Source organism: Lonchura striata, chromosome 3, assembly GCF_046129695.1.
Source record: "Lonchura striata isolate bLonStr1 chromosome 3, bLonStr1.mat, whole genome shotgun sequence".
In the NCBI taxonomy this organism is placed as follows: domain Eukaryota; kingdom Metazoa; phylum Chordata; class Aves; order Passeriformes; family Estrildidae; genus Lonchura; species Lonchura striata.
The window spans coordinates 18,645,249-18,670,836 of record NC_134605.1 but is presented as its reverse complement, the minus strand read 5'-3'; the positions used below and the strand labels follow the sequence as shown (position 1 = coordinate 18,670,836).

Below are 25,588 nucleotides of genomic sequence, written 5' to 3'. Positions count from 1 at the left end.
CGCCGCCGGACGGGGCGGGGCCGCCGCGGGCCTCACCTGGCGCCGCCGGCAGGTGGCGCGCTCCCGCCGGCGGGGCTGAGGCGGCGGCCATCTTGGATTTAAAGGGGCTGCGCCGCTGAGAGGGCGGGTGGTGCCGGCCGCGGGTCTCGCCCCGCCCCCGCCGGGACCGGGACAGCGACTGGGACCGCCATCGAGATCTTGCGCCCAGCAGGTTGGACGGGCGGGTTTACGAGGGCTCGGTCGCTTCCCTCGGCGACCCTGGCATGGGGAGGACACACGGAGCCCGGCGGCGCATGCCGGAGCGGGGGCGGCCTTCCCGGGGCGACGCCGCCCCGCCAGCCGCGGGGGGCGGTGGGACCCTCCGGGGAGCTGGGGAGGCCCTGTGGTGGGGCTGGGCTGGGGCTGGGCTGGGCTGGCGAGGCTCGGGGCGCCCTGCCCGCTGGGCAGCGGGACGAGCGGGGGCGAGGGCAGCGTTCGGGCCGTGCCCGCCGTAACGCTGCGGGTCGGCGCTAAGGGCGCTGCCGGCTCTGCGGACTTTGGAGCCGGCGAGGCGCGCCCTGCGGGATCAACCCCCTTCAGCCCCGGGAGCCGCTGGCTCGGGAGCCCTGCCGGTGCCCGCTCTGCTCGGGTAGCTCCCGGTACGCGGGCTCGGTGCGCCTGGCCTCCCCGCGGGCAGGACCGACTGCCACGCAGGGACGGGCGGCGGAGGCCGGGAGCCCCCGGGGGAAGAGCGCAATGTGTGTGTGGCAGCTGTGGGTCAGCCCGAAGTCCCGGCCGTGGCTGTTTCCAGGGTGCTGTAGGCACAGACTGCGGGATTCACTGCTCTATAATTAGTCTGTGTCTTCATTGCCAAGAATGGCTTTCACTGTAACACAAATAATCTATGTTTGCACTTCTGCTGTGTAACTTATGTGAAATGTAAGCGTGCCATAGTTGTATGTACCCCCACAGCCAGCTAGATTTGCCCTCCAGAACTAGGGAATGGAGGGCACCAAGGTGCTTTAGTTAATAAATATGTGTTGTGCGATGAGGCAAGAGAGAACCTGCGTGTCAACATGGCTGGGCTGAGCTGTGTTCCTCCTGGGACACCTGAAGCCCTTCCCCGTCTGGGGGAATCCGTGTGGAGGGACAGGAACACCGGTGCAGTACTGGTTCAGGCAGATGTAGATAGCTGGGGACATCGTCGGGAGCACCGTGACAGTTGTGTGTTACCGTGCATGGGATGGCTGTAGCAACAATCTAAGCTGGATCCCGTGTCGTTGTCCTCTCTGAGGAGAGCAGCCAGACTGAACAAGTGCTTCCCAGCAGTACCCGGCCTAACCCCACACTGCGCAGTGTGGACACAGCAGGGCTCCAGCTTTCCCAGATCTCCTGAATCTGTCCATTGCTGTGGGCACAGCGATAGCCTCCATGCAGCTGGGGGGCTCTCGGCAGCTACACCAGCTTGACTTTGGAGGCTGGGATGGGGTCAGCAGTGGGGACACAGCCGAGGGTGGTACCAAACAGGATGTAAAACCTTCGGCCACAGGATGGAGGGTGGGATGGAACGGGGCTTTGTCGGGCTGAACAGGAGCCCGGTGGTGGCCAGTGCTGCTTGGGAAGCATTTGGCGGCACCGTGGGGGCTCGGCCCTGCTCCTGGGCGCTCCCGTGGATCTCCGAGGAGGGAGCTGTGAGCTTGGCGTGCGTGGCGCTTTCTGCGCTCCCAGGAGAGCGTCCGACCGTCCTGTTCCCGGAGCGTGTCCGCATCCCTCCCCTCCCCCTGCCGCAGTGTGGTTGGCTGCCGAGCGCCGGGTGCCTGCGCCGCTGCTCGCTCCCCGGGCGGCGCGGCAGACGGAGCCGCGCAGCGCCGCGGCCGCCGCTCCTCCGCCGCCTCCGCGAGCACCGGCGCTGGACAAGCCGCTGCAGGCAGCCAGGTACCGCTCCTCTGCGGCGCGGGGCGGGGGACATTCTCATCCGGTGACTGAGATGGGCAGGGTGCCCAGCCATCCTGGAACAAAGGACCGCTTTGATGCGCAGTTTCGGGCAGAGCTGATGAAAACTTTTTTTCCCTTGTGAAGCTTTCACTTAGCCAGGTGGGCGCAGAATTTCTCTGTGGTGGTTCTGAGGGGTGAAGGGGTTTCTCTGGCTTGTTTGTTTCAAGGATACGCAGCGGGCGTGCCTCCTGCTGCCAGACAAAGCCGGAGAAACGATGACGGAGCAGGTCATACAGCAGTAGCTCTCAGAGAGACTTGTTTTGCCCCAAACCGTCTTTTCATTAATTAACTGCATCCTAAGGTTTTCCGAAGTGGAGGGGCACCCTACCAAAGGTGGTAGGCTGGGGGAATCGCTGGTAAGCTTCTGTGAAGGAGAGATGCGCCTGGGAGGAGGTGTCTGAAGAAGAGCTGGGGGATGGTGTTGCGGTAGAATGCTCTGGCCAGGCAGCCGGGGAAAATCTGCACAATGGTGGGAGGCAGCAGCACATTACCAGAAACAGCAGGCTTCCCTGCGTCTTGCATAGCTGGCATCTGGCACTCTGCTGCAGTTCCATGCTCGGCTCTCCTCTAGTGCCCTTGGTCTCCTCTCTGCCACGCCGCCTTGGAGATGCAGAAAACACCCACCCCTGCCTGTGCTTGTGGGGAAAGAGGGTGGTGTTCAGCACACATCAGGTCAAAGATCTGGCCAGCTCAGGCGCAGGGTAAATAAACATGGCTGTGCTTTGCTGTAATTGGCAGAAGGAGCAGGAAGCATGTGTTCTCTCATCTGCTGTTTTGGAGGAATGTCCAGGTTAGAACAACAGCATTAACCCCAAATACCAAAATGGCTCTTGGGGCACAAAGGACATGTGTTAAGATACTGACCTTGGCAGAGTTACTGGATAAATGCTTGATTTGCTGAGAAAGAGCCGCATAGCTCCTCAAAGAGCTCAAGCCAAAGATAGAACAGGTCCTCTGCCTGTTTTGCAGGTAGAGGTTTGTCCCTATGACTTTGCCTGCCTTGCTGTGGTTTACAAAAGCTGTTTGCTCTTGGAAATAGTAGTGCAGTCTTGCAGCCTGCAGTCGGCTAGTCTTTGCAGGTGCCCCAGGTACACCATGGAGGGAGTGTGGGTATACCAGAGTCCCTCAGGGCACACAGAGTGGCTCCAGAGCTCCTGCTGGTCCCATCTGCATCCTGGTTATCTCCTGTATATGGCTCAGGCACATCTAGTGCATAGCCCTCACATTAGACAGATGCCTGCAGAGGCATTACCTCCTGGGAATTACTCTGCCTGCTTTAATACTGCTTCATGCTGTCAGGGCAAGGTAATGGCTCTCGCTCTGTTTTTTATAGTGCAAGACTCCCAATCAGATTCTGAAGCTGGGAAGAGATGCTTGCCCTGGCTCCATTCCAGCTGCTTAACTCTTGTCTCCACTAGCCTGGAAACACGTTTTAATGGTGTTTCGCTGTAGTCCCAGGCGCAGCAGATGCAGAATGGATTTGGTGAGCTGCTGCAGACACCAACAAGTTTAAAAACAAGGTCTTATCAGCTGATCTGGAGGTGCCAGCATAAGCTTGCTGGTAGGAGTGGTGATGACTGCTGTTCTCATTCCAATGGTCTGCTGGAAGGGGCAGGTTTTCCCAGCCAGCTGGGGTTGTAACAAATATGATGTACAACCAGAGCAAATGATTTTCTGCTAATGGCAAAAATCTGTGCTATTTTTTTTTGGTTGGTTGGTTTTGCTGTTGTTGTTTGTTTTGTTGGGGTTTTTTTAACTCTTGTTGATTCCAGTGTCTGTATTTGGTAGTAACAAATGGAGTGGGACCTTTCTGGTCTTTAAAGGAATGAATGATCTGATACAAAGCCAACCAGACTACCTGTTCTGTCTTCCTCAGAGTACATATCCATTCTGGAATTGGATGATGCTTTGATAATAGAGGACTTGCTTGCTCTGGTCTATCAGAACAAACACCATTACCTTTTGTCCATTTCCAGGTGTGGGCTGGAAGGTGGGAGGGGTATGGGAAACTCCCATCTTCCTTCTCTAGTGGTGTGAACATGAATCACTGTGGCCAAGTCCTTGTAGAGCCACCTTATCACCACCTTGCCCTGGGTTTCAGGAAGGTTATGTGATTTGTGTTTTATTAGAGATTGTGGGTGGTAGGGAGCCGAAACTTCTGGGGCAGAGAGGAGTGTTAGGAGACTCCCCTTCATGCTCTTTCCTTTCAGCTGCTGTCTTTTTGTGACTTGAGCTGCAAATCTAGTTCCTTAGTCCTTGTCCCCTGGGCCTCTGGCAGCCTGCTGGTTAGGACAGACATTCCCAACACAAGCCTTCCAGTATCTAGAAAAAAACCCCAGAGCTAGCATGTGTCAGCTGCTGAAAGAAGCAATCCTGGCCATGATCCCTGGACAGCCCTCCCTATCCCCCAGACAGGGATCAAAGCATATCAACAGCTCAGTCAACTTGTACTGTGTTATACATGACTCTGGGGATTGGGGAAACTGGTTAAGTGAAGTCTTTCCGGGCTTGGAGACTGGCTTCAAAGCCATGTGAGGAGATGTCTGGATGCCAAGGAGAGTCCTGGTTTTGGGGCATAGGAGAATGTGAGTGAGACCACTTCTTGCTTTCACTGCATGCTGTGTTGTTGCAGGTGGATTGCTTTGGGAATCCAAAAATCCCTGTGGGACCTTGCTGGAAGGAAGCAGCCACTGCAATCCCTTTCTCTGGGCCTTGGATCAGTTTCTAGTGCTGTGGTGCCTCGGTCCTTCGGTCCTTTGTCCTGAAGAGGTGTTCATTAAAGGCAAACACATTGAGTTTATCTGAGGAATTCAGATGAAGAATTTTTATTTTTTTTCTTACCTTTTTTTTTCTCCCACAAGAGGATGGTTAAGTCATGGTACAGTGGTCTGAAGAGTTTGTGGGATCTCTGTTTTGGGAGATGGTCCTTTAGCTAGACACAGATACCTGATCAGATACCTACTTTGGATGAGGGAGTGGACCAAAGATCCACTAAGCGTTCATTTCAAGTAGTACTCTTCAAATAATACTCAAGCCAGACTCTTATTGAGGGAAAGATTACAACAGAACAGTCCCTCTATAGTACTTGAAGTCATTTGTGTGTTGGTTTAACTCTCTGGACTGTCTGCAGTGCAGGAAAGGTCTGAGCTGGAGGCTGGCATTGGGAAAGAATTTTAGCCAGAAGATGGGACTCTAGGTGTCCCCTTTTTTGGCAGTAGGATGTCGAAACTTAAGAGATAACTGGTGGCAGAGAGTATTATGGACATTAGAATTTGGTTGACATCTTTTGACTTTACAATTGCAGCTCAGATACACGGTGGGTATGACCTCCCAGGATGTGTGTGTCCTTAGTGGCTCTAAGGGAGCATCTTGGCATTTCTGGCAACAGTAACAAGCATCACAGAGCACCATTCCTGCTCTGTGCCTCATGTGAACCGCAGCATTTCCTGTTTTACCCAGATTAGAACAGCTCTGGAAATACCAACTTGGATGTGGAGCTCAGCAGTGCTGGTTTGTCCCCTTTTCTGTGCTTCTGCTCCAGGTGGCCTGGGGTGGTGACCCTGAGCACAGTGGCTGTTCTAGCAGTGGTGTGTCAGTGTGCAGGTGTTCCTGGCAGTGTCATTGTGTCCTGGCTGTGCAGTGGAAGCCTCAGAGGCTCTGCACAGCTGACTGTAATCTCCTACAATCTGTTTGCTTTCTGACATGATATCAAAATAAGAAAATTTGTGACACGGCCTCTGTGATGACTGCAACTTTGTCACTCTGTTTGCTTTTTACTGCTTTTATTTTTCAACATCCAAAGTATTAGGTCTAGGTTTTGTTGCAGTGTCCCTTAGGAGTGAAGACTCTCTCTCTTATTTGCAGTCTTGCTTCTAGCTTCATTGGAGGTCAACCAGTCATTCCAGAGACCCTTTGTTGCTCAACAGTAATTAGCTGGCAGAGGTCCAAGGAAAAACAACAAAACAAAAAACCCTTCCTGCTTTTATCAAGTCATTTTGCTTCCCAAATGTATAACCTTGCTGTTTCTCCAGGTAGCAAAAGCATGTCTCACAGGAGGAGACTGGATAATTATGATGAAGCAAGACAAAGCCTTGTGTTTTCATTTCTAAATGGAAACCATTGCTATCTATCTCCCAAATGTGGTCACTTGTTCTTGCTGTGGGTCAGACTTACTCTTTTCCACAGGAAGCTTTTTTCCAGAACCCAGCTGTCTTTCTGCAACTACTTCACATCATTTATATTCTTGGATCACCTTCTCCTATGGAAGAATTTGCTGCTGAAAATCTGTTTCACTTCTTTACAGAAAGTGCTGGCAGACCATCTGCAGTTTGAAGGAACCTTGCTGCAGTTATTGTCTTGTGCATGCAGAGAGGCAGTGAACTGCATTAGTTGTGTTGTTTGTAGCCCTGAGATCTCTGTTGTGTTGTAGCTGACTCCTGATTTCCCCGATGCTTCTCCTCCCCCACTCCCACAGTCTTTTCTAGCATTAGGCATCATAACCTAAGCTTTAAGATTGACTTGGACCCATTTAATCTGGCATCCTTGTAGATGTTGTGGGTTGAAGATAGAAACAGTGAAGCTTCCAGCTCTTTCCTCTTAAAGGTCTTGCATGTGGGAGCAGTTTTGAGAGGCAGAAAAATGAGCTGCTGAAATTGCTGATGCTTAGCGATTTCGCGGTTATGCACTTGAATACAGGAGGAAGGTTTTTGCCTGGCAGGATGTATTTGCTGATGGATCCCTGGCTGATTGCTGCAGCTGCCACAAAGCTCGGTGCACGCATGTTCCTTCCTTGTCCTCTAAACGGGAGCAGAAGAGGAGAGATGAGATGGGTGCTGTCGGAAAGGCAGGCTATTCTAGCAGCTCACTGTAAATAGGGAAGATGTGCCAACTAGAGCGGAAATGTGCGGGTGGAGACCTGGGCTGGGACACCTGCAGGTCCATGAGGACTGCAGCAGGATAAGCTGGGAACAGGACTCTCCATCTCTCAAGGAGCTTGGTGGAAAAAGCATTCTTTCTTCCTGTTCCAGTCAGAGCCCCACCCTGCTAAAGGCAAGCCATGATGTATCCCCCTTCTCTCTGCAGAAAACCTCTGTGTGTTTTCTGCCTGAGTAAAGGACACTCAGGGCCCCTTACTGAATGTAACGGAGTAAGAAGAGTGCATATACAGCAGCCTCAGCCTGCCTGACCTTGGCACTGGCTACCATAGCAAGGGTTTCCTCTTTGGAGGGCTGAGCACTGAGAGTAGACCTGCCAGCACTGGGGAGAACTAGAAATAAGCCCTCTAGGGGGAGATTCCTGCTTTGGAAGGTTAAGTCAGCTCCTACTGGTGTTTGTTGCTTTTCTTTGCTGTACAAGAGGTAGCAGCATTCAAATGACTTCTCTTTGTTTTCTTGTTCAGCAGCTGTGTGTTGTTCTTAGGTTTTGTGCCTTCTGTCCAGCCTGGACCATTCTCTGTCCACTGCTGAGCATGGAAACATGTTGGTACCTGGCAGAGTTCTGCTTCCAGGCTGTCACCCTAGGGGAGAAGGGCTGAGGTTGTTACAGATGTTTGTACAGCCAGTGAGAGAAGAAAATCCTCTATTAGGATGCCTTGAAGGATCTGAGGATGTAGTTGCAGGGTAGGATGAGTCTTATATGCTGTGGATCAGGATATTTTGATTTATTTTTCCTTCTCAGTCTGAAATCTTTGCAGTTTCAAAAAAAACAGCTTGATTATGAGGACTGTGAAAGGCATGAACATTTTCTGCTGTAAGGGCCAAAGAAAGAATGTTGCTGTAGTAGAGATGCTGATGGCTTGACACACAGCAGTTTCACAGTTGAGGAGTAGTTCTGTGTACAGGGGAATTAATGAGCCTGATTCTCTATGGATCTGGGTCTTGTCTGCCTGACTCTGTTACCTAGCAAGGTGTGAGGTCTGGTGCTTTTTATCCTGTCATATGTTCGTCTTCCCATTGTGTTTGTCTTGCACTTCTTAAAAATGGCAGCAAGATTTCTGTATGGACATAAGTGATGCTGCCATGAAAAACTGTCAGCATTTCACAGTTGGTCCAGTACCCACAGGGACTTGTACTGCTCAGCTGTGAGAGTTTTAGAGCAGAGTTCTAGTTTTTTGGGTATGAGGCCGTTCCTGTGTATCTTCTTGTTTCCCAAGCGTTGCCTGTATTCCAGAGAGCTCCCACTTGCCTGTTTCCCTGTTTGCAAGTGAGTCAGGGTGTGTTTCCTTACAAGTTGGAACCAGTGATGGGGCCATTTAACCCCTTAAGCAGTTATTACCTTGGTTCTGTGGAAGAGGTAAGTGCCTGCTGAGCCTTCCTGGGAAGCTGTCTGGACTTATTTTAGAGCACAAGAGTTTGTGGCCATATGAAGCAGTGCTAAGACCCTTTGAGCTGCTAACCTCTTTTCTCTAGGGCTGGGAGTTGTTGCACATTTCTTCATGAGTTGTGCTCACCTGTAGAAGTCTGCATTAAGCAAGGCTTTCCTTATTGCTTTAGCACTTGATCCCACTCCAGGTGTGTTGGAAAGGTGGGAAGAAGAATAACTAGGGGAACTGTTGACCAGAATGCTTAGCTGCCAGTTTCTGGAGAATGAGTTTGGAAGATGGGGTATGAGTGGCAACCAACTCTCAGCAAGCCTGTTTTTCCTTTTGAAACAGTAGTCTGTGTCCTCTATCTTGACCTTAATGAGGTTTTTCATGCTATTCTTGTCATATAATCTTCTCCAAAGGAAACTGGCATAAGTATGGTCCAGATGAGACTCTTTTGGTGTAAAATGTGCTGGGTTAACGGCATGTGGAGCATGACAGATACCCAAAAGCGAAAGATACAGTCAAGTATGACTCAGAATTGGTGCTGATGCTAGATCATGAAGTGAATATGAAGTCAGCATTGTGACTTTGGGGGAGGATGACTCAGTTCTTGTTCAGAGGTGTGAACAGAAACCAAGTCTTCAAGAGACACGAGGTGTTTCTGTCCTTCTGAGGGGTTCAATAAGGTCTCAACTGTGTGTTGAGGGTTTGCCCCCTCTTCCTGAGGGATGGATGTACATAATGGGAACAGAAACCAAAGAAGAGTTGAGAGGAGTGTTCAGGCCTATAAAACAAGTGGAGGAAGAGTGAGTCTAAAGAGGAGGAGATGAATAGGTTTAATATTGAGATGTGTGTACTTAAAACAACTGTCCCAATGCTGTTTATCATCTTCACTTTAAATACTGCAATGAGGAGGAAGCTGGGCGTCTCTATTGCTCAGGGCCCATTCCCCAGTAGCTCCCTGGCACTTGGACACAGTGCACAGGTGAGGAGAAGAGGAGCCTGCCAGAAAGGGGAGCTCTGCTTGCTCTGTTCCTGTAGCTGGAACAGTATTTCTGTTCTTTCAGTAAAACAGTCACAAGGCAGCTGCCGAACAAAGAGCTCAAAGCATGCAGAGGTGGGTCCGGCAGGAGGTCAAAGGCAGATCTGCTGGAATCAATTCCCTCACCTCCTCCTGTGTAGCTTCTGGGCAGTTTGCCAGCCTCCTGGCAGCAGGGCCATGGACACTCAAGTTGCAGAGGCCTCTGCCAGCTCCAGGTAGCAAGGATGTGCTGCTGGGCCGGTGCTGCCTGTGCAGGGCATTGCAGGAGGCTGGTTTTGGAGTGACCTGATAGCAAGGTGGGAGGAGGCTTTACTGTTGAGTAATGTGAGGAAGCTGGTGGGGTGGCCCAGCTGGTGTGAGAAGCTGGGATTGTGCTAAATAAGTGAGTCGTGGAGCAGCCAGGGTCTTGCTATTAGGGGTCTTGCCTGCCTGTTGTGTCTCTCAGCCTCTGGCCTGTTGTGTTTCCCTAGCTTCTGGACTTTGTATACAGGGATCTTGCAGCCACACTAACGTTCTAGGTTGTAGTGCTTGGTGTTGCTGTGCAAAGGCAGTAGCTGGGTACTTTCCCATTGTATATCTGGGGGAACAGGACAGGGAAGGAGTATGGAGTTCCTAGGACATCCTAAGGAGTCCTTGGGGTGGCAGCAGGGTGAATGAAGATGGAAACACTGTTGGTGTTTCAAGTCAACTCCTGCACAAGGATTATGTTAATGTGACTGTAGCTGTGGCTGTATGTGAGCTTCCCCAGTCACATACTGGGGAAGTGGTGTGTCCTGCTGGTGGCATGTCCCTTAGTGGCATAATGGCAGTTCTGTGTTTAGGCTGCGATCCTCAGCATGTACTCTTCTGGTCAGGCATGATGCCTCCCTGTCTGAGATGCTCCTCTAGGAGATTTTCCTTTGAGGAAGCAGAAAGTTTTGAGCTGCCATCCCTCCACTTTGTGTTCCCTTTCTTCTGCAGTCAGAAGAGGTGCTGAGCTCTGACACTCTCTCTGCATCAGTGGTCTGTGGGCAGGTGTATAGCTTGCAACCCCAGCTGCCAACCACAAATCTCTGCTCTTAACTAGAAGCTAAATTAGTCTTCCCCCTGCTGGGAGTGTTGGGGTGTTGGAGGTCACCACTGGTTGTCACCTTTTTGTCTCCTCTCCACATAGGCCACCTGCACTGGTTGCCAGCACTCCCAGCCACAAAAGCAGAAGCATGTGCCCTGACAGCTGCCTGCTGCCAGAGGGAGAGGGGAAGATGAAGGAGAAGGGCTTAGAGTAGGCAATCAGATAAATGCTGTCTCTGACTGCTTGAAGGATGTTGTGATGCTTGTGTCTGGTTGTGGCTCTCTGAAACAGTGCTGGGGCATTCAGGTTTTGTCTTGGTCTCTGTGCAGGGCTGCAGGAGTAGGACTATGTCCACCATGGTGTACCCAAGGGAGGAGAAACTGGACAAGCTAAGCCAAGAGGAGATAATTTCCAACACCAAGCTGGTAATGCAAGGGCTGGAAGCACTCAAGAACGAACACAACTCCATCCTGCACAGCTTGCTGGAGACCATCAAGTGCCTGAAGAAGGATGAAGAAGCCAATCTCGTGCATGAGAAATCCAACCTGCTCCGCAAGTCAGTGGAGATGATAGAATTGGGGCTTGGAGAAGCTCAGGTGAGAGTGGGGGGTGATCCCCGAGGTGTTATCTGGGATTGACAGAGGAAGGGTAGGCATGTGGCCGTTTCCCATAAGCTACAGGAGTGGGAAGGGGCTAAGTGTAGAAGGCTAGCATGGGTGGACCCTAAGCATGCATGTGAGGGAGAGACAAGACTCTGGTTGTTACTGACTGAGACTCTTAACAAGGTGATGATGGCATTGTCCAACCATCTGAATGCCGTGGAGTCAGAGAAGCAGAAGCTGCGTGCTCAGGTGCGGAGACTGTGCCAGGAGAACCAGTGGCTGCGTGATGAGCTTGCCAACACCCAGCAGAAGCTGCAGCGTAGTGAACAGACCGTGGCTCAGCTGGAGGAGGAGAAGAAACACCTTGAGTTCATGAACCAGCTGAAGAAGTATGACGAGGATGTCTCGCCTTCGGTATGCCCCAGTCCTTTTGAGCAGCTGCTTTTGTGGGTCCAGGAGGTTGGACTGGGAGAACTGCCTACATGTGATAACATTGCCCTGGATTTTGCCCCTTCCCATGTACAGCCATGCCTGTAGCTAAAGGGGGCCTGCATGGAGCAGAATCTCTGGATTTTGTTTTGTGGGGGGAGATGGTGGCAGAGACAGAGGAGAAATTGAGTGTGTTGGTGGGCTGCAGAAGGGGCAAGAGTTTGGCAACTGACTCAAGCCAGGCTTCTGCTGTCTCTGCCGAGAACCAGCAGTATTTGTGATTCTCATTCTCTCAGGAGGAGAAGGAGGGTGATTCCACCAAGGACTCTCTGGATGACCTATTCCCAAATGAGGAGGAGGAGCATGGTCCTGGATGTAAGTGTTTGCTCATGCATGGGTGCTGTCTGTCTCTGTTCAAGCCTGCTGGGCCATTTGTGCCGTGTTTATTTCTGTGTCCACAGTGCCCCACCAGCACAGCAGTGCCGTGGCAGCTGCCCAGCAGGGAGGTTATGAGATTCCTGCACGCTTGCGCACCCTCCACAACCTTGTCATCCAGTACGCCTCCCAGGGACGGTATGAGGTGGCTGTACCACTCTGCAAGCAGGCACTGGAAGACCTGGAGAAGACATCAGGCCATGATCACCCTGATGTGGCTACCATGCTCAATATTCTAGCACTAGTGTACAGGTGAGGATGGTGGGAAGGGTAGGAGTGGGCCAGGACAGCTTTCTGCATCTCCTGTTTCCCTTTGCAGCACATTCTGGGGCTCCCCATGCTCTCAGGGTTTGCCTTTCAGAAAAGTTTTGGCCTAGATGGGGTATTTGATTTGCCAAACTCTCAGATATAACTAGGGACTGACTAAAGCAGGGAGGAATGAGGAAAGAAAGAACTGTGAAGGCTTGGTCTGTGTGGAAGGAGCACAGTTCATAGTTCTGCCTGCTCTGGGCTGTAATGTCCAAATCCCAAATAAATGGTTGCCTTTGCACTGCAGGGATCAGAACAAATACAAAGAAGCAGCACACCTCTTGAATGATGCTCTTTCCATCCGTGAGAAGACTCTAGGCAAAGACCACCCAGCGGTGAGTGTCTCTCTTTCAGTCACTTCTTCACCTTTGGGTGCTGCTGGGGTGCTGTTCCAGCAGTGTTTTACTGCTTCAGCATTTCCTGCTGGCTGTTTCAGTATGGCCTGTAAGGAGTTGGCTTCTCTTGGATCCTGCGATATAGGCAGGGCAGCTTTCTGTCTCTGGACCTCCTCTTGAGAAGCAGCAGTACTGCAGGCTTGGAGGAAATGGGACAGTCACTGTTACTGTTGGTTGTGCCCCTTGTTTGGTCCCGCTGGAATTTGCTTTCTTTCATGGAGAAGTTTCTGTTTCTGCAGGTGGCAGCGACTTTGAACAATTTAGCTGTTCTCTATGGCAAGAGAGGGAAGTACAAAGAAGCAGAGCCACTGTGTAAGCGAGCCCTGGAGATCCGTGAGAAGGTACGAGTCTTCCGTGCTCTTTCGCCTTTCAACTCTCTCTGTGGGCTTTCTCTCATTACCTCAATGCATGTGCGAGATACAGGGCCTATCTAGTCTGCTCAGCTGCTGATTCTGCCACCACCTTTCCTGTCTCTCCAGTGTTTGTAGCCCTAGAGGGGCCTTCCAGGAGGTGGAAGCTGGAATTTTTCCTCCTCTCCAGACCTTGGCTTTTGTCTGACATGGGCATGTGCTAGGGGGACTCCAATGTCTACTAACTCCAGGAGTCCTCTCCAGTCTTTGTGGCTTGTCTTCTTTTGTTCACCAGGTTCTAGGCAAAGACCATCCTGATGTGGCCAAGCAGCTGAACAACCTAGCCCTGTTGTGCCAGAACCAGGGCAAGTATGATGAGGTGGAGTACTATTACTGCCGGGCCCTGGAGATCTATGAGAGCTGCCTGGGTCCGGACGACCCCAATGTGGCCAAGACCAAGAACAACCTGGTGAGGCACTGGGGAGAGGCCATGTGGTGTTGGGGAGGGGCGCTGTGGGAGAGGTGAGCACTGCCTGGTGCTTGGAGACAGAGCAATAGCTGCAAGAGGTGGGCAGAAGTAATCTGTTTCCCAGTGGGGCTGGAGCTGTTTTGTTTTGGTTGCAGGCTTCCTGTTACCTGAAGCAAGGCAAATACAAAGAGGCAGAGGCGCTGTATAAGGATATCCTTACCCGTGCTCATGTGAAGGAGTTTGGCTCTGTGGATGGTTTGTACAGCAGAAGCCCTTGGGGCAGGGGAGGGGTTTCTTGGCTCTCAGCCTGGACTTGTCTGGTTCTGGTGTTGCCCAGACTGAGGGATGGGTTGCCTTGCAGGGCCCCTGCTTTGGGCATCCCTTGAGATGCTGCCATTCTAGTGTGTTATGCTGTTCCTCCTCTCAGGAGTCTCAGCCCAGTCTTTTTACAAGGTTAGAAATAGTTAATGGCACACTCATGCTCAAGCATAGGCTGAAGTTTCTCCTGTGCATCTGGCAAATGTAATTCTGCTGGTAGGACTTGTTCTTTCCTTTCCTTGTCCTGCCTTTGCAGTGTGGGTTGCCTTTCTTGGGACTCTGGGCCAGGGACTGGGGTGAGGATCTGGAGTATCACTTCCCTCTGATGAGGAGCTAGCTCTGGTGGCAGAGTACTGGGCTGTACAGGAGGCAAACAACAGTGTGGGTTGGTGAGCGGACCTGTTTTGCATTCTTCCCCACACAGGTGAGCACAAGCCAATCTGGATGCATGCAGAGGAGAGAGAGGAGATGAGCAAGGTGAGTCTGATCCCAGGGGGTTTGATCTTCTCTTACCACAGCCTATCTATTTCCTCCTTCCTGGAGAAGCTGCTGTCTGAAGAGCTGCCAAGGTTAGGAGGCATCTGAAGAGAGGGGGATACAGCACTGCTGCTCCCTGGCCAGCAGGGAGGGAAGGACCATCAGAGAGCAGGGTGTTTTTCCTTGGGCAGGACTGTTCAGTCTCTCAGCCATGGCTGCATGCTCTCTCTGCTTTTGTGATTGATCCCTCTTGGACATGCAGATGATGGAAGATGGCACATGGTTGTGCTGCAAGGCCTTGGCACTCTGTTCCAAAGAGCTGCCAGTACCCAGAGCATAACTGGCTTGTAAAGCAGCTCTAAGGCTGTCTGGGAGAAAATGGAGGTCAAGAAGAAACTGCTGCTGTCACCTTGCTTAGGAAATGGAGCCATATCTGAAAAGGGTTTCTGCATAGGGCAGGCACTAGCTGGCCTCTGAAAGGGGATAGAAATGGACAGTGCTTGCTTTCGACTAGGCTGAAAGGCAAAGCTACTGTTGCCCCTGCAGCCCAGGCCCTGCTCTGTAGTCAATAAATGCAGCAGTCATGTCTTTGCTTTTGCCAAGTGTAAGGCCCTGTCTGTTTTTTGGCAGGTGGGTGAAGCAGCAGAACGAAGGGTTCTGATCTAGTCCTCTACCTGCAGTAGAGCAGGGGCTCTCCTTTTCTTCTGCCCTCAGAGCAGACCCCAACCCTCCAGGGTTCAGGCAGCAGTCTGGCAGGCTTGACTTAGTGACTGATGAGTCCCATCCTGTCAGCCTTAGAAGCAGGGCACTTGCAGGTGTTCCCACAGTATCCTGTGCCTTCCCGTTGAACCACTCTGCATGGCTCCCAGTGCAGGGCACTGCTCAACTTTACACTGTTCTGGTTCTTGTACTGCGAAGGCTCTGCTGCCAAGCATCTGCACTTGCTGCAGCACTATCCTGGAGAAATCCAAGGTGGAGTAGAGACCAGGTTCCCGTTGCCTCCTCTGGGATTGAGACTCTTCTGGTGGTATCTTTGGAGAATTTAGGGATCAAATGTAGATAGCTGTAGTATGAAGCTATGCTGCAGATAATGGAAGCTCTGCCATGGGGCAAGAGAGCAGGCTGATATACTCACAGTTAGAGTAAGAGATTCATTCTGCATGTGAGTCTTAGGCAAGGGCTAAACCTCTTTCCCTGACTCTGGGGCTCCTCTCCCCAAGGTAGCTGTGTCTGTGCCTCATGGCAAAGCAGGTTGGCATTCCTGTCCAGGCAGCAGCAGTAGTTACAGACCTGCTTGTACTCCTGGCCCAGGAGCTGAGGCTGATGTGTTCTGCCTTGTGCTATTTCCATATATTCTGTTAAAATGTATAAAATTCCTCTGACTAGAGCTTGACTACTTTTGTCACTTGTCCCTCTTTCCTGGCAGCAGAGGGAGGCCAGTTCATGCCATCAGCAGGGCCTTGGGCACAGCTGGCAGCCTTGACCTTCAAGGCTTTATCTGCCCCAGAAGATCTGACACCATTCCTATTAGGTTCAGACACCCTTTAGGGCTGTCTCTACAGGAATAATGTATTGAGTCCTGAACTCCCCTGTCCCTGATGCCTGCCCAGGCTGTGTAGGCTCTGGTGTGAAGAAAACTACATGTGCCTATGGCACAGAGAGACTGGCATGTGGGATAGAGAGCTGAGGAGTGCTGTGGGACTGAGTGACAAAAATGGTCCCCATGGAGACAATTTCTTCTGGGCTAGAGCTGTAACTCATGCTGTGGAGCAGTGGCCCCCTGCACCTGCTTGGTGCTATGGTCCTATATACCCAGGGCTAGCAGCTAGCACCCTGCAGTGTGGGTTGTCCAGATCTTCCTGCTTGAGCATCAGGCTCTGCCCCCTGTGCTATTGCTCTGGCCAGCAGCCTGTTTGCAGCTGGCTGGGACAGGGCCAGCTAGACAGCTTTGGGGTGCAAATGCTGGGCATGGGGAGGGGACATCTAACTGGGCTGACCTGCTGTAGGGCAAGCCTGACCTTGTAGGCCAAAGGCTGGGATGTGGTTGGCTGATTCCTTTGCTAGTCTTGGCTGAGGGATTCAGTGCCCATGGTGATTGGCATGCCAGTGGGGCTTTGTCTCCCTTTTGCATTTTGGTTGGGGTGTCACATGCTCCATTATGCCATGAGAATAGGCTGTGCTGTCCCTGCTGCCTTTGGTACCATGGAAGGGGATAAGGAGATTATGCTTCTTCCAGAAAGGATATAATTTTGCTTGTGGCCCAAATCTGTTGCAGCAAACATGCTTTTAACTTTCCTACCAGGAAGCTGCTGGGTTTCATCACTGCATTTGCATATTGTATTTCCAAGGGTTGAGCTGGTGCAGGGGTGCAGCCTGAGGTCTGACCCTGGCATCCAGTGGCAGAGCACAGGTCAGAGAAGGGCAGTAGGTGTGGAAGTAACAGCTCTCTTCTCTCCTCACCCTCTAGAGCAAGCACAGAGACAGCACTCCCTATGCTGAGTATGGTGGCTGGTACAAGGCCTGTAAGGTTAGCAGGTAAGAGCTGGTTTGTGGGCAGTTGTGGACTCTGTGGGGGTGACCCCAGGGCTCCTGCTCACCTTCTCTGTGTTACCACAGCCCAACTGTGAACACCACTTTGAGGAACCTGGGTGCGCTGTACCGGCGCCAGGGCAAGCTGGAGGCAGCCGAGACCTTGGAGGAGTGCGCAGTTCGCTCCCGGCGACAGGTAACTCCAGAGGGACCTTCCCTGGAGTGGGGGGAGTTTCAGGACTTGGGGTGACACGTTATGACACTGCCCTTGGTTGGGGTGTGGTGAGGGACTCTCCTGGTCCTCTCTGATGTTCTTGGTTTATGTTCCCGTGACACCAGAGGGCCTTGGTGGTTGGGGATGCATTTGTGCAGAGATGCACACGTGTGTAGGTGTGTGGGGTGGTGCATGTGTGCGTGGATGGAGCAGATGTCCATGTGTGGGGAAGGCATGGCTCATTGAGTGCAGAAATACTGCAGCAGGGTTAAGGCAGATTACTGGGCTTTGTCAGCTGCTGGGGAGAACTGCACTTACTGGAAAGTTTTCTTCATACTAATTTTTTTTCCAAAGACAAAAAATACCTAGAATTTTTTAGAGTACCTCTTGCCTTAAACTCCTCTCAGTCCTCAAATAATAAAGCAGGAACTGTAAGCACCTAGCACAAAAGACTGAAGGACAGCTGCATCCTTCACACTTCAAAATGTGAAGGAAAGAAGCTGTCGGCTTTGGGGTAGCAAGCCCTTGTTCCACAGGGTTGGTTATGGTCTTGTGACGACTCATTGAGCTAAGTGCAGGATGGCATTTGGTTCCATCCTGATTGTGCTGGGCAGTTTTGGCTGTGATGGGGCACTGGCCAAGAGAGGAAACGGGAACCAAGCACAGTGATGGCACAGTGAATCTCTAGAGGGAAGGAACACAGAAAGACAAAACAAAGTTCTTTATCCTTTCCTACTTGCAGGGCATTGACCCAATAAACCAGACGAAGGTGGTGGAGATCCTGAAGGAGGGGGATGGCACAGAGAGACATCGGAGCCTGGGGGGCAGTGTCAAGTACGAGAATGCCACAGACGGTAGCGAGGAAGTGAGTATGGGCGTGGAATGGAGCGGGGTAAGTACAAGACACCATCAAGAATGGCCTCAGCCGGCTGCCAGAGAGAAGGGACAGCGTGGCTGAGGGCTGTCCCCGTGTGGCCTGTCGTGGCATCCTTGTCTGCCTCCATTCATTCCCTGCACATTTCCTTTCCCTTTCTTGGCATGAGCCAGCCAGCCCGCAAAGGTGCGTGTCTGGGTCTGGCTTCTGGTGTATAGAACAGATATTCCCAGCTGAGGGCTCCTGCTTCCAGGGAGCTGCCAGGGCCTGGCAGTACCCAGCATGAACTGGTCCTGGTCTGCCCTTAATCTTAGGCTTGTAACCTTATTAACATCTCTCCCTGCTGCTCCCCTCTGGAGGCCCTGGCTGAGAGCATCAGCCCCATCTCAGGCTCACCCAGCCTGTGAGAGCCATTTGGCTGTCTGTCCTGCACTGTGCCACTGACGATGCTGAGCCTGGGCAGGGCTGTGTGTGTGTGATATGCCTGGTGTGTCTGTGACTGACTGACTGCAGGGCACAAGAATAGTCTGTAGCCAGCATCTTTGCTGTCCCCCTCTCCTGGTCTTGTGCCATAGGCAGGTTCTGGCCAAGCAGAGGGGATAAAAGGCAGGTTTTGCGGGATGGCAAGCTGGGCTGACCAGTGGAGGCAAGAGACTGGTGTTAGCTGAGGCACAGACAGGGCAATCTGAACCTCTCTAGGCTTGCTCTGAGGCTGAAGGTGACTTTGGTCACTAGCACTGAGTTTGGAGAAAGGTAGTGATCCAGGGCTGGAACAGGTGCCTTTTGTCTCCTGCAAGCAGGAGGATGGAGAAGAAGAGGCAACAAGTGAGTGTGGTGGTGGTGGGTGCTTGGCTCAAGGGCTGCTAGAGCTGTTAATGCTTACAGTTCTTCTGCAAACCCAGAGAGCATAGAGTAGCTGGGGTTGCAGCCTGGTACAGGGAAGGCACTGGGCACGCAGAGTCCTTTGCTGCCTCCTTACATCTGCTGTCACTAACCCTTCCCCACCTGGCTCTGCTCTATTCCCACCTGCATGAGCTCCCTCCCCTTCCTCTTTTTTCTTCCCTGTTGCCATGACAGCCCTTCAACACCCAAAGCCTGAAGCCTGCTGGCTCTCTTGATTGTGGATTGTACGCAGAAGGTGGCTGAAGGGGATCTGAAAAATGGACCTTCAAGTGGACCCAGCAGCTTTACCAGATGCAAGGCTGTCTTTTGCCCCAGGTCTTGGCATCAGGACCAAAGAGGGTCTTAAGTCTGGCAAGGCACCAACTCTAGCCTCCTTACTAATGGCACTCACCATTAGTAAGGGTGCTAGACAAGCACAGAGGGAGGGCTGCAGGTTTGGATTAGAATCACCAGGTCCCTATGCTGGCTGGTGTCTTTCTGCAGCTCCTCCTGACTTTGCTTGGTGTTGGGTAATCTCTTGGCACTGGTGATGGTCTGGGAGACCTTCCTGACAGTCTCTGAGCTGATCATCCTAAGGCAAGTAGGTAGTGCCACCCTCTGCCACAGCCAGTCCCAGGGAATAGTCCCTGCTCATAGGACCCTTCCCTAGGGGTCTTAGCAGAGCTTCCCTGACCCAGACAGCTGTAAATAGAGGATTTGAGGGCTAGCCCAGCACCCTGGGAGACACAGCTGCTGCCACATGATTCCTTTTCCAGCCTGCTGCATATATAGCCAGTCTTCTCTTCTGAGCCAGCAGCCCTGCACTGTAGTGAAGTTCCCTGCAAAAGAAGGCTGAGGCAGCTCCTGCTGCTGCTGTCTGTCACAGCTTGTTATTTCCTGTGTTGGTCCAGAGACCTCAGATGTGCTGCCTTAAAGCAGCCTCTGCTATCCTCCCCTAGCTGTCCTCTGCTGCAGGCAGGGCTGTGGGAGCCCCCAGGGTGCCCTGTGCCCATAGGCAGCTCTGGAAGCACCCTAGGGCCTGGATTAGCTGCTTGCTGCCCAGATAATTGGGATGTGAGAGCAGGGGGATGGCACCAGCTCCATGGTGCAGAAGCCTTGGCAGGTACCCAAGGCCCAGGAGCAGAAGCCCTTGGAGGAGGAGACCCAGGCTGTTCCTCCCTGAGCTAAGCTGTTTCTGCCAACCCACTAAGCCCATTGGCAAAGAAATGAGGGGCAGTTTCAGCCTCACAAGACTCTCTCCCTGCCCAGATGTGGCCTGGGGTCTCTGCATGCAGTCTGGGCCTTGTCCCACCTGCTCCCTAGGTGACCTACAACCTCACAGCCTTGTAAATTGTGTCTTTCTCCTCTCTGTGCACTAGGCTTAAATGCCTCCCGAGACTCCCTCTTTCCCCTCCACCGCAGTCACCTGGATGCTTGTGTTGTATCTTCCGACTTTTCCTCCACACCATCCCTCCTTCCTCAGCGAGAGCTCCACGCCAGTCCCCCAGTCCTCCTGGCGTGCCAGGGCACCGCGACGCCTGCAGAGGAGTGCCTGGCCACACGGCCCAGCTCCAGTCCCGTGGCCAGCAAGAGCAGGAAGAATCTGCGAGGAGCTGCCAGCTCCCCCAGGCCAAGGAGACGGACCACCGTCCCCTTGTGTGCCCCCACCCCTGGCCTGCCCTTCCACATCCCTGGGGCCCAGGCCTGCGGGGGGTTGTCTTCACTCCAGGCTTGCTGACTCCATTGTCACTAGACATCTTCAGCCCTCCTAGCTTGTTCTCTCCATCTCTGCAGAGGCTCAAAGATGGAGGGCTGTTATGGGACAGTGGGGCCTGGCCTAGGCAGGGCTGTCATGTGACCAGTTGCTTTCTTCACTGTAGGCTTAGCTGATATTAGTGCCTTGTAGCAAACCTGTGCTGGTTCCTAGTGAGATGGGCTCTCCCTGCAGCACAGGGCAGTCCCCATCTTGTTACCCTCATTCCTGCTGAGCTCTGTAACCCAGAAGCAGTGTGTGGATGTCTCTGTAGGGCAGCCCATGGACCTACTGTACATCCAAGATGAGGTGAGGGGGCAACAGCCAAGGACTATGTACAGGAGCTGGCCAGCACAAGCATGTTTGGCTGCAGCTTCCTGACTGGAGGTTCTTCATCTGGCATTAAGGGCTGAATCAGCCCCCCATTGCTACAGAGCTCTTAGGTGTGGCTGGTGGGAAAAGTGAGGGTGAAGCTGTTTGCTGTTCTTTGAAAGCAGAGGAGGGGTAAGAGGAAAGGAGGTTATTTTTGCAAGGGGTAGACCCCAGACCATTAGAAGTGGTTGAGATGGGGAATGGCCTGGATTGGAGCAGTGGTTGGGAGAAAAAGAAGGTGCAAAGACAGATGTGAGGAAGCAAAGGGCTAGGGCTGGAGGTGCTCTGAGCAAGTGGGAGCAGACAGGATGGCTGGAGGGAGATTGCTGCAGGGGTAGGGGCTGGATTGCTCACAGGTCTGTGGGCTTGACTGCAGTCTGGCTGTCCCTAGCCGAGTGGGTGGGAAATGTGTAACCCTGCTACCAGTAGGGTCACCATGCTGACCCTGAGGGGGTGTGGGGATGTCTCAGTGCCTCTGATGGCTTCAGGCCTTCACAGGATCTGGTGCTGTTAGTCATTACTGGGATATGGAATGTGTCCCAGGGCCAGACCTCCACTGTCTTGGGTCTCACATCCTTGAGTGTACACTGTTGTCCCACCTCCTACAGGAAGGGAAACTCCCTGGCTGGCCCTCCTCTTTGGGAAGAAAGCCTGGGAGGCTGTAGGCAGCAGGATAGAGCCCAGGGGCCAGCACAGGACTCCTTATTTATTTAGCTAGATCCCTTCTTTATGCTAGTCATCTGGCAGGTTGTTATACTAAATGTGCTTGTGTCTGTCTGGGCCTGGCTTTCCTGTGGTGGTGCAGAGGCCTTGGGGTACATGCATGCTGCTCCCCTGGGAATTTGTGCTTACTGAAAGGAAGCTTGTCCTCGGGACATGGGGTGTGGAGCCCAGGGCTGAGTGCTGCAGGGCTGTACCTTCCCTGCCTCTCTGTCCCAGTGCTGCTCCGTGCTTCTGGAGAGCGGTGAGTTCCCAGTGCAGGGTGTGTTTGGACCTCAGGGCCACCTGCCCCTGTGCTTTGCCATGTCCTGGACCTGGTGCTGTAACAACCATACCTCTAATTAAAGGTAGACTGACCCAAATCGCTGCCCTGTGCTTCTTTCCATGCTCTCTAGGCCAGCGTCGGTCAGCCCTGGGGTGGTGGGTGCAAATGCTGCTGGAGCGGGTCTGGATGTGCTTGGTGTCTGTCTGTGTGTGTACAGGGGCATGTGCTGTCCCCAGGGCTCCCCTCCCAGGCATTGGAGATGAAGGACCCAGCTCCACTGTGCTTTTCCCTGTCCTCCAAATTGGAGTTGCTGCTAACCTCAGCTCTGTAACCATGTGTGGCAGGGCTGCCCTGGGGCATCTGAGCTTGGACCTTCCGCAACAGGCATTTCTATTTAGCCAAAGAAATACCCCATTGTGTCCCTCAGTGCTGAGCTCTACATGCTGCCAAATCCTGCCCAATTCCTCTGCCTCCATGCATTAGGCAGGGTGGGAGCATGCAGTGGAGAGGAGCTCAGTGGCGGAGCTGCTTATTTTTTTTGAATGCTCTCATCCTGGTGGGTGCAATGGGGTGGGGGCTCTGCGGCAAACCAAACCCATAAATGTTCTGGGTTAAAAATAACCTGTCAGAAAAGGGAGTGGGGGGAGAAGGGAGGCTATTTTTAACCCAGCATGCAGCAGCATTTGGTTCTGGTGTTGGTCTGCAGTCAGTCTACATTGCTGCAGCTGGGTAAATGTGGATCTATCCTCCAGCTCTGATACAAGAACATACTTTCTGGCCTGATCCTTCTGCCCTTGTACCATGGTCCTGCTCCCCTGTCCTAGCTGTGTTCCCTGTTCCACCCCTGGCTTGCGTGCCCTGGGAAAAGGCAACAGTGCTTGGCATAGCAGTACCTTGCAGGGAGAGTTGTGACCCAGTGTAAGTCTGGTGGGGAGGCAAAAGACACCTCCCCATCTTTGTTAATGCTACACACTGATAATCAGCTCATCCAAAACCTGCCCAGGATGCCTCATCCAGGAATTGAATTGTTTACTTTGCTGCTTTGAGTGCTGTCTGCATTTTTGGTGAGTGGGTCCCTTTGCAGCAGCAACACGTGGCTATCAACTTGGTAAACCTCATCCCAATGAGAATGTGAAGAGGTTAAATGCACTTGTTTTATCCAAGAAGGGATGAGAGGAATACCAGGATAAATATTTGCTGGTAAGAAATGTCCTGGTCAGCTGTTAAGAGAACAGTCTAGGGCTGGCTCAGCTTTGGGTAATCAGAGTAGAGGAGCACTGGAAATGCCTTCCGCAAGGGCCACAATCTGTAATGGTCAGCAAAAGGGGGTGACTGGTCTAAGGCAGAGACCCTGTCTACCTGCAGAGCTGCTTGGACACTACTGAGGTAATTGCTGCTGCTAGCCTGAGGCACAAGGCATTTTGGTCATTTGGAGTGCTTCAAAGGGGCTCCCTCACATCTTCCTAAGGAATAAAAGGGCTTGCCATCACTTTACCTGCTTTTCTTCAGCCCCAGTGTTCCAGGGGCCACTCAAAGCAGGAGCAGGGAGGACTGCTGTTATCCAGCCATCAGAGCAAAAGTAATTCCACATCAGTGGTGATGTCACAACCTTATGTAACAAGCAGAGCAGGCCACAGGGGAAGAGCTTGATGGCATGATGACATAGTGGCATGGTGTGGTGCCATGCTGGCAACGTATGCCTTGCAAAGTGCAGGAGGTGGACTGGAGCCTGTTAGGGCCTGAGAGTGCCTCGCTGAGTACTGGAGACTTTTGGAGGCATGTGGGAGGAAACGGGGTCAGGAACAAGATTTCAGGCTGGTTTTGGTCTTCAGAAAAAGCAGGTAGACATAAAAAGCTCCCTGCAAAGTGCCACCCCCTGGGGCAGCTACTGGGGCTGCATGCAGCTAAGTTGGGGGACCTAGGAGTAGTGGCGCCTGCTTGGCAGCACAGATAAATCCATCCCCAGTGGAGCTGCCTGAATTGCTTCAAAGGCCTGAGGCTAATTGTCTTGGGGGTGTTAAGAGATTGGACAAGGCTGCGTGTGCAGTGTGAAATGGTCTTGTGTGATGTGAGTGAGCCTGCAGCATCAGGGTGTGTATCTTATCTGTATGAGTGCTGGACAGAGAGGAGGAATGGTGATGGTGTGGTGAAGGAGGGCAAGGGGAGGGAGAGGATGAGGATGGTCTCCAGTGAGCAGCAAATGAGGAGAGAGTCCTTGAAATTAAATCCCCTGCAGCCTGTCTTGGCCTGACAAAAAGTATCCCTAATCTTGGGACTCCCAACAGGGCTTGTTGCTTCTCTGGCCACTGGGACCTCCTTGATAGTTGCTTCCTGAGCTGTTACAGGTCATGGGAGCTGTGTCATCTTCGAGAAGGACTGTGTGGATGTCAGTGCCATTTGTGCTGGGGGCCTGGGGCAAGTCAGCAGTCCTTCTGGATGTTGAGCTCGCACTGGGCAGGAGGGAGTATCAGGCTGGATGAGCCAGACAATAGTGGCTGACTCCATGGTTACCATGCCCTGTGGAGAACTGGGTGAGGGGAAACCATGTAGTGAGCAGTAAGCCTGCTTTGGGCCAGGGCTAAACCCTCAGTGCAAGTGGGCAAGAGGATGTTTGGAGCCAGTTCCAGCCACTCATCAGCATCATGCCAGAGCCTGATCAGTGCCACTTAGCCATCACCCTGGCTTATGTCTCTGTGTCCAGGATGGCAGTGGCACTCTCCAGCGCAGCAGCTCCCTGGGAAAAATCCGGGATGTGATACGGAGGAGCAGTGAGATGTTGGTCAAGAAGCTGCAGGGCAATGGTCCCCTGGAGCCCAGGAACACCAGGTATGTGCGAGGGTCAGGCTGCGTACAGGGCAGGTGTGGGCCCTGCCACCTTGTGTGTCTGGGTCTGACCACTCACAGCACGATCACATCTGCTCTCCTCTGCTTCCTTACAGCATGAAACGAGCTGCATCCTTAAATTACCTGCACAAGTCTAGTGATGCTTCGTTTGAGGTAAGCACAGTGTGAGTGGTGGGGCTGTTGCAGGACTGTGCGTGAGGCTGGGGTGGTGTGGCCAGCGGCACGGGGGTGAGGGGCATATTTGTGGGGCCATGTGTAGTGCTGAGAACTCCTGAGCCCCTTGACTGAGGTCAGAGCTCCAAATCTGAAGGTGTTGTTTCCAAGTACCCACCTTCCTCTGCACAAAGCTCAGCCATAGATTGGGAGCAAAGGCAGCAGCTACTGTGTGTGATGGAAGCAGCAGGGCCGTCCTGGCTTGCAAGGCAAGGGGTGCAGGAGTTGGGATGGCAGCTTTGGGGCATGAGGCGTTGCAGGTACTTCATGGGCACTGTATTTTTTCCAGGGCACCCAAGGCTTCCGTGCAGAGAGCAGAGGCCTGAGCGCCAGCAGCATGGACCTGTCCTCCCACAGCTCCCTGCTCTCTTCCAACTGAGCTGGCTGCTCCGCTGCTGGGCACCCTGGCTTCGCGCTGCACGGGGCAGCGCCCGGCACCTCCCCACACCACCCACTCTGTTCTCCCCATCACCGGTTCTCGTGCCACCGTCTGCCTGCCCAGCCCGGCCCACCCGGGGGTCCCTAGCTAGTTCGGGCACCGCAGCCCGCCCGCATGCTCCTCTGCTGCTCACCGGGGCGCGCCGCTCCGGTGGCCGCATGCTCGGTACCGGCCACACACGCTCACCAGGTAGAATCGCCAGCCCGGGGAGGGGGGCTATACCCCAGGCCGGGGCACGGCGGGAGTGACCCATGCCCCCGGCACGCCGGTTCCCCGCCGGATGATCGCTGTACTTTATTTTATTAAATAAAACCGACCCTAGAAGCGA

At 53.0% G+C, this 25,588-nt stretch overlaps 1 protein-coding gene across 4 annotated transcripts; it reads left to right on the top strand.

Annotated features, from left to right (window-relative positions):
* Positions 1–80: 80 nt before the first annotated feature.
* On the top strand, positions 81–25,588 carry KLC4 (kinesin light chain 4). 4 transcript variants are annotated; one of them, XM_021537026.2, is made up of 16 exons: positions 81–211; positions 10,701–10,967; positions 11,157–11,387; positions 11,699–11,777; positions 11,864–12,089; positions 12,394–12,481; positions 12,781–12,882; positions 13,187–13,360; positions 13,516–13,615; positions 14,103–14,155; positions 16,623–16,690; positions 16,772–16,880; positions 17,641–17,763; positions 24,466–24,590; positions 24,704–24,761; positions 25,111–25,588. In XM_021537026.2, the coding sequence occupies exons 2-16, from the start codon at positions 10,719–10,721 to the stop codon at positions 25,198–25,200; spliced, it is 1,875 nt and encodes a 624-aa protein (XP_021392701.1). In that variant the 5' UTR covers positions 81–211; positions 10,701–10,718; the 3' UTR covers positions 25,201–25,588. The 4 variants fall into 4 exon arrangements, with proteins under 4 accessions (XP_021392701.1, XP_021392699.1, XP_077638047.1 ...); XM_021537024.2 differs by having other exon boundaries at positions 17,641–17,790; XM_021537025.2 differs by lacking the exon at positions 81–211 and adding an exon at positions 1,786–1,914 and having other exon boundaries at positions 17,641–17,790.

Coding starts and splice junctions, on each gene's coding strand:
- KLC4 (XM_021537024.2), top strand. CDS start 10,719: ATGTCCACCATGGTGTACCCAAGGGAGGAGAAACTGGACAAGCTAAGC. Junction 16,691..16,771: donor AAGGCCTGTAAGGTTAGCAG/GTAAGAGCTGGT, acceptor GTGTTACCACAG/CCCAACTGTGAACACCACTT. Junction 16,881..17,640: donor CAGTTCGCTCCCGGCGACAG/GTAACTCCAGAG, acceptor TCCTACTTGCAG/GGCATTGACCCAATAAACCA.